The sequence below is a fragment of the Diabrotica undecimpunctata genome, chromosome 9 (genome assembly GCF_040954645.1).
Source record: "Diabrotica undecimpunctata isolate CICGRU chromosome 9, icDiaUnde3, whole genome shotgun sequence".
Taxonomy (NCBI): Eukaryota; Metazoa; Arthropoda; class Insecta; order Coleoptera; family Chrysomelidae; genus Diabrotica; species Diabrotica undecimpunctata.
Genome location: NC_092811.1, coordinates 4,185,781 through 4,193,396, shown reverse-complemented (window position 1 = coordinate 4,193,396; position 7,616 = coordinate 4,185,781). Strand labels below are relative to the sequence as shown.

Genomic DNA, 7,616 nt, shown 5'->3' with positions numbered 1-7,616 from the left:
ATACCTGGTGGTCATACTCAATTTAAAATTGTTTTCCTATATACTTCTGTAAACTTGTTGACAAATATCTGTTTTTCATTGAGTCACCCGTATCAACAGTTTAGGGATTTGCATACATAATTTATTGTTTTATTACTCTCTCATACATAAAAATACACTTTAAACATATTCTTAATACACTCTTTTGTAAGGCAATAAAAAAAGACTTATACAGAAAACACTTCAAATTTGTATCTTGGTACGATACATTTAATATAAAACTTTTTAAAAGTGTCCAAAATTTACAGGTGCATAACAAAGTTTTCGATCTAGTTCAGATCATCCTTAGTGCCTTCTTTTTGTACTTAAAGCTAACACTAAAATAGTAGCGGTAACATCAATATATGGTTCAACATGTTTACCAATTTAAATTCTAATGCGACCCTAGGTCGATGACAATGGATAAAGATTTTGATACTTAAAGAGCAACATGTTTCTTTGCTCGACTTGAACACGTGGTTCTTGTCAGTTAAAACGACACAGAACAACTCAGGTAAAAAGACGCTCGAAACGAAGCACAAGCACGCTAGCCGGGTATCCGAAAGGCAAACCATATCTGAACCTCGATACCGACAAATTGCACAATGCAAAGAAATGTCAGTCTGTTACTCTTTGTTGAAAACTACGATGGCAGTCACTGTTTAGTAAGCGAGGGTCACACGAGCTCTGCCATACCAAGTAAGTAAAACAAAAAAAAAAAGATCTAATGACCTCCTTCAAGAGAAATAAGGTAAAATAAAACAAATGGTTTCTGATAATAGAAATTTTATTTTAAAAAATAAATAAGTAAATTTCAATTCGGAGATTTCACGTTATAGAGAGTATTTGCATTATCGGTTTAAGATCTTTATATGTAGGATCACTTAACATTTAACTCGCTTATAAAAAATTAAGTATCGACCCATGAAACATTTGAACAATATTCGTAATCCGGGTTTCCATCAAATTAAAACATGATTATAACGAAGCACTAGGTTTTGGTCAAAAGTACAACTGTTATAATACATCGATGAAAAAAATATCGCAGCTGCCACATTTTCTGGAACTCTCGTGAATTACAGAAAAACCAGAAATTCCGTTACCACTTTTTAAAATTCGATGGAAACATTCCTACATACATACAATACTAACAAGTTACCAAAAACTTAGAAAGGATAGGTATGTTTCCTATAACGTCCCTATTTTCATTATCGCTGTCATCGTCAGTAGCTGAATAGTTTAGATCGGCACTATCTAAACTATTGTCCCAATCGTCGGAACTCGAATCCGAATCGTGGCCGAACATATCTAATATTTCGTCTTCGGTTCCTGATAATATCACGTTGGTGAATATCTGTAAAAGAAATTATACTATTACGAAAAAAAAATACGAAATGTAAACAAATTTGGTCCAATTTGGCAACTATGTCCACGCCAACATGTTAAATTCTTCATTTAAATTATAATGTTTCCTAAAACTTTTGTGAAGTTTTAACAATGACATCATCGTTTGTTTCAAAAACCTCGTTCAAGTTATTTTTTTAAAGTTTGAGAATAAGAAATATTTACCCAGAGCGAAATCTATCGAGTATAGTGAATGATTGATTAAATAGTGTTCTAATTGGTGTAATTTTGCTTGTGCAACGGTCGATTGGTGAGATACATAATTGTCTTAAAGGAGAGCATTGTATGTGAGACAAACAAGGATTTTTTTACTTGAATCAGCATTGAAAAGATCCAATGGACCTCCATGGTATATATCTGCTCTTGCTGGACATTATTCTCTAATTCTTTGGAAGATCTCTCTAATATTCTCTGGAGGATCTCTAATGCTCATGCTCGGTCATGACACTGACAGCCAGATTCATTAGTCTTTCCTCAGCCTTAAAAGCTCTGTCGAAAGTGATCATTAATTACTTATCTTCTCGTGGATCAAGAAAAACAAAATAAACAAGAAAGGCATTTGGAAATAATTGAAAAGATCCAATGGACGTCTATGGTATATATCTGCTCTTGCTGGATACTTTTCTGCTAGTTCTGGCGTTTTTTGGTAAGCTTTTAACGCTTTTTCTCCATTGCTTTGGCTCTTCCTTCATCTACAACCTCCACGAGCCAAGAAACCTTATCATGGTGGAGGATCTCTTAACACTTGGTCATGACACAGACAGCCGGATTCCATTAGGCTTCCCTCAGCCTTAAAAGCTCTGTCGAAAGTGATCATCAATTACCTAGCTTCTCATGGATCAAGAATGGAACAAGAAAAACAAAATAAACAAGAAAGGCATTTGGAAATCAATGAAAAGATCCAATGATCCTCTATAGTATATATCTGCTCTTGCTGGACACTTTTCTAGTAGTTCTGATGTTCTTTGGTAAGCCTTTAACATTTTTTCTCCATTGCTTTGGCTATTCCTTCATCTGCAACCTCCAAGAGCCAACCAACCTTATCATGGTGGAGGATCTCTAATACTCGATCATGACACAGACAGCCGGATTTCATTAGGCTTTCCTCAGCCTTAAAAGCTCTGTCGAAAGTGATCATCAATTACCTAGCTTCTCATGGATCAAGAATGGAACAAGAAAAACAAAATAAACAAGAAAGGCATTTGGAAATCAATGAAAAGATCCAATGGTCCTCTATAGTATATATCTGCTCTTGCTGGACACTTTTCTAGTAGTCCTGATGTTCTTTGGTAAGCCTTTAATGCTTTTTTTCCACTGCTTTGGCTATTCCTTCGTCTACAACCTCCAAGAGCCAACAAACCTTATCATGGTGGAGGATCTCTTAATACTCGGTCATGACACAGACAGCCGGATTTCATTAGGCTTTCCTCAGCCTTAAAAGCTCTGTCGAAAGTGATCATCAATTAACTAGCTTCTTGTGGATCAAGAATGGAACAAGAAAAACAAAATATACAAGAAAGGCATTCGGAAATCATTGAAAAGATCCAATGGCCTCTATTGTATATATCTGCTCTTGCTGGACACTTTTCTAGTACTTCTGGCGTTCTTTGGTAGGCCTTTAACACTTTTTCTCCTCTGCTTTGGCTCTTCCTTCGTCTATAACCTCCAAGAGCCTAGAAACCTTATCAAGGTGGAGGATCTCTAATGCTCAATCATGATTCTGACAGCCAGATTTCATTAGTCTTTCCTCAGCCTTAAAAGCTCTGTTGAACGTGATCATCAATCACCTAGCTTCTCGTGGATCAATAATGAGACAAGAAAAATAAAACAAACAAGAAAAGCATTTGGAAATCATGGAACTGGATGAAAACAACAACATTTCTGAATATGAAGGCTAGAAAACCACCATGAAGCTCAGAAAATATGGAAAATAGTCTACCAGGCACTGGTAGGTCTAAGGACTAGTGAATGAAGAGGCTGGTGCTAAATAATGAGGAAAAATTTATGAGGCAAATGACCTTTAATTAACAACCACATATAAAAAGAAACCTTTATATTGTGTTGTATTATTGCCAAAAGATTCTCCTAATCCAACACTGGTGTGGTGTGACAACAAACTTAATAGACTACAGATGTTAAAACCAAGGTATTAGCATTAAAGCATCTTCATACTTGAAATTTTAACAACATAAAAAATGTTTTAGTTATTCAATACCATATCAAAGATCTTCTTTCTTTGATCAGCATAAAGTAGCAGACATAAATTAAAAAACAAATAAGAAGTAAAATTTATACAATATTACCTTATAATCTTCCAATCCTACAGGGTTATTCTGAAAGTTAAACCTGGTGTTTGGCATAGCAGATATGGTTCTAACTGGAAGAACGAAGAATTCATTGCTCTGTAGATGTAAATACTTAAGGTTCTTCAATTTGGCAAATCTATACGGAATGTAACTAAAATTGTTCTTGTTAAAGTTAATGTGTTTGATTAATTCTAGCTTGCCAAAGTTATGTGGAACGTTATTTAGGCAGTTATCTTCCATCGTTAACCATCTGAAAATAAATGAAACAGTGTGAGCATTGATTTATCATTCGATTATCACAGGGGTCACTAATTACAAAACAGGAAGTGGAAAATGACTTAGGAGCAATAAAATTTGCTTTTGATTAAATATCAATAACCAAAAGTGCAACAACTGATTATATATAAATTGAATGTGTTGAAAATGGAGAAAACCTGAAGATGCATGATGAAAACAAACAAAACTAGTTTAAACATTAGTTTTAAAGGAAAAAATTCTTAAAATGTGTGTAATATATGAAAATAAAACAGTCTCGTCATAGAATGGTCTAAACTTCATACATAGAATAAATTAAAGGATATTGGAAAAACAGAAACATAGTCTGGCCATGGACAATTAAAAACAAAAACCAGTAATGGAGCAAATACAAGACAAAGTTTTCAATGGGAGCAGTATTATACTTCTGGGAAGAAGATGTAGTGATAATATCAATTCATGTTAAATATAATAGTACAAAAACCATTAACTTTTATACAGAAACAACTGAGTATCTATAAGGATTTACTGTGTATAAATAAATGTAAAATAATAATTATAATAAACACTTACCTTAAGTTTATAAGTTCTCCAATCCTAATAGGTAATTTGGCAATTTTGTTATGTCTAGCACCGAAAGTTTCCAACTTTGTTAAATTTCCTATTTCCTCAGGAATGCTAGTTAAACAGCACGAATTACACCAAAGCATTTCCAAAGACACTAAACATCCTATATCACAGGTGAGCTCCTTTATGGGATTATGACTTAGATTTAAACTGATAAGTTGTGGACAATGTTTCAATGCCTCGGGAAACCTATCTAATTGATTATATTCTAAGGATAAATGTTGAAGATTCTTTAACTGAGATATCTCCATGGGGATCTCGACGATCCTATTGTGGCCTATGTTAAGGATGTGGAGACCTTGGCAGGTTATTAGCACCTCTGGAAACTGAGTTAAATCGAAATCGTCTAGAGCTAAATTTCGCGCACTGGACTTTTGGGCCTTCTCTATTAAAGCCAATACGCGGTTTTTTTGAATAAAGTCGTACACGGGATTCATATCGGATGTGTTGATATCAAATACTGTTTATTTTCTTTTTTTAGTTAACGTCACTGTCAGATGTCAGTCCAGATTGCGCTGTTGCCTTAAATATCGCTCTTATTGTGTTCGATTCAAACATTAGAAAAAATAAAGAATTTTAAACTTTTATTAGAGGAAAATTAATTTTCAAATTTACAGGACACTGATTTGTCCTGTATTTCTTTTAAACCATAGTAAAAGAAAGAGATTTACTTTATACACACAACAACATACAAATATACTCAATCATCATGGTCTACTGAATCTCCAGGCCAAAAAAATATAAATAGCAAAGCTATTCGTTTGTCAAACACAATAATAGCAGTTCTGTAGCAAAAATTTTTAAATTTTTAATTATATTTAATGAATACAAGAGAAAAACATTGAAAAATACCATCTACTTAGTCTTTTAATAATCAACCAACAACAATAAATACATAGTTTTGTAATTGTCTAATAATTTGACGTTTGTTAGTGACGAGGTTGTACTATACTTTTTCATGTACATAATAGTTCTATATATTCTTATATGTAAATAGGTATTATAAACACCTTATTTTAATTATTATTTTTGCGATTATAGTCTGATTCCGTCCAATTTGCAAATAATTTTTGTTACGCTGGCAACACGGCAAACTGACTCTTTCTATATTATTATAAGATGTGCAGCCACCCATTAAATTTAAATTTTAAGAAATTGTTAAATTATGAAATAAATTTATTGTAAATTAAAAAATCTTCATTGATTATTTATATGTAAAGCTTCGTCGAAAATAGAAACAAATAAATATATTAATGATACTTATTTAATTATCAAATATTTATTTTTCCTCATTTTCTCGTAACCAACGTATTTTACGATCTTATTGTAATTCTTCCTTCGGGAAATATTAATAGCTATTGAAATTATTATTCCGCTTTTATTCTTCGACACGAGTTCAATCAAGCGCAGGACTCTGCATATATTATAGTGACACCATAGGTCCAAAAATAAAAAATCAATAAATGACTCCGAGAGCGGCGTTCTTTCGCACATGAGTATAACTACATGTTTGGGTTACAACTCACAACATATGTTTATTCCGAAGCAGCTCTAATAATAGGGAAAATGTTAAACAATTAATGAACTATTAGTGGGGCTTTATTTTAAAAATAGTGACTGTGATATAAAAAGCCTAGAATTCATCGCTATTTCGTAAGGTAAGAATTTTGTACCAGTGTTAAGGCAAATTAAGAAAATATAGCAATAACCACATAATTAATTATGAGATAGATATGAAAATAATAACAGTATGAATATTTGGGATGAGTATTTATTTTGATTTATCTTATCTAAGGCCCATAAGTTGATTGTGTTAATACTATATTGCGACAATATTATCTTTAATAATATCAACAGGTTATAGACGATAATGGTATATTTATTGTATTATATGATTTAAGTATTAACTCTACTTGGGAAAAAGAAATAGTGAAGGAAAATTACGTGTTTGTTTTTTAGGTATGTAAAGATTGCACAATTAATATATTTCACTCAAGGCCAGGACTTACTAATAAAGTAATAATTTATTAATTAACATAGTTTTTTTTCTAGAATTATACACTGACTTTAATGTTTCTTTAAACATTTTTTTTGTAGAACAATTTGTCTTCCTTTTTCCTCTTGATGTTTTGCTTCTTATATTAAGCCTCAAAATTGTTCTTCTCTGATCTTACCATATTTTAAAATATCTTCCTGGTGGTCTAGTGGGTGTTGGTCTTCAACCAAATCCCTTGTTATTGAGGCTAGTTCCTTATTTCCATTCGTGTAACATGCTGTTAGAAGATATAGATGACACCCAGTTTGGATTCAGAGGAGGACTAGGAACGAGAGAGGCTCTGTTCGCTTTTAACGTTCTCGCGCAAAGACGACTAGATATGAACCAAGTTCTCTATGTGTGCTTTCTAGATTATTAAAAGGCTTTCTATAGGCAGAAACTATAGAAATCAAAAAATGTGTTAGACAGGGTTACGTGCTGTCTCCATTGTTATTTAATCTGTACAGCGAAGCTATTTTTAAGGAAGCAATACCAGAGGAACAATAAGGTATATCAATAATCGGAAAAATCTTGAACAACATAAGATTCGCAGACGACATCGCTGTTTTTGTAGACAGTCTAGAAGTCATCAGAGTATATCAAATCAGTATAAAATATGGACTACAAATGAACGTTAAGAAAACCAAGTGCATGATTATTTCTAAGTAATATACAGTGGGAAGGCTAGATATCGAGAGAAAACAAGTAGAAATAGTGAATAACTACAAATATCTGGGAACCTGGGTAAATGAAAACAATGACTAAGGTAGAGAAATAAGTACACGCATTGAAATTGCAAGAGAAGCATTTATAAAAATGAAAACAATGTTTGTTAATCGAGACCTTCCTCTGGAGCTGAGGATAAGATCCTTAAGATGCTACGTGTTCTCGACTTTGTTGAATGGAATGGAAAGCTGAATACTAAAAGCGGATAATATAAAGAAGTTGGAATCATTTGAGATGTGGTGCTA

The 7,616-nt window shown here is 32.8% G+C and overlaps 2 protein-coding genes across 2 annotated transcripts in view; one reads left to right on the top strand and one right to left on the bottom strand.

Moving 5' to 3' along the window:
* Window positions 1-793: 793 nt before the first annotated feature.
* On the bottom strand, window positions 794-5,116 carry LOC140450104 (uncharacterized). Its single transcript, XM_072543537.1, has 3 exons — window positions 4,557-5,116; window positions 3,726-3,978; window positions 794-1,372 (listed from the first exon to the last, which is right to left on the bottom strand). Exons 1-3 carry the CDS (start codon window positions 5,045-5,047, stop codon window positions 1,166-1,168), a joined length of 951 nt encoding a protein of 316 aa, XP_072399638.1. The 5' UTR covers window positions 5,048-5,116; the 3' UTR covers window positions 794-1,165.
* A 967-nt stretch (window positions 5,117-6,083) lies between these two features.
* Window positions 6,084-7,616, top strand: part of LOC140449409 (uncharacterized) — a 60,673-nt gene continuing 59,140 nt past the window's right edge. Inside the window, exon 1 of the mRNA XM_072542569.1 lies at window positions 6,084-6,268. The gene's annotated coding sequence lies outside the window, so the exon portion shown is untranslated. The remainder of the gene's footprint in view (window positions 6,269-7,616) is intronic.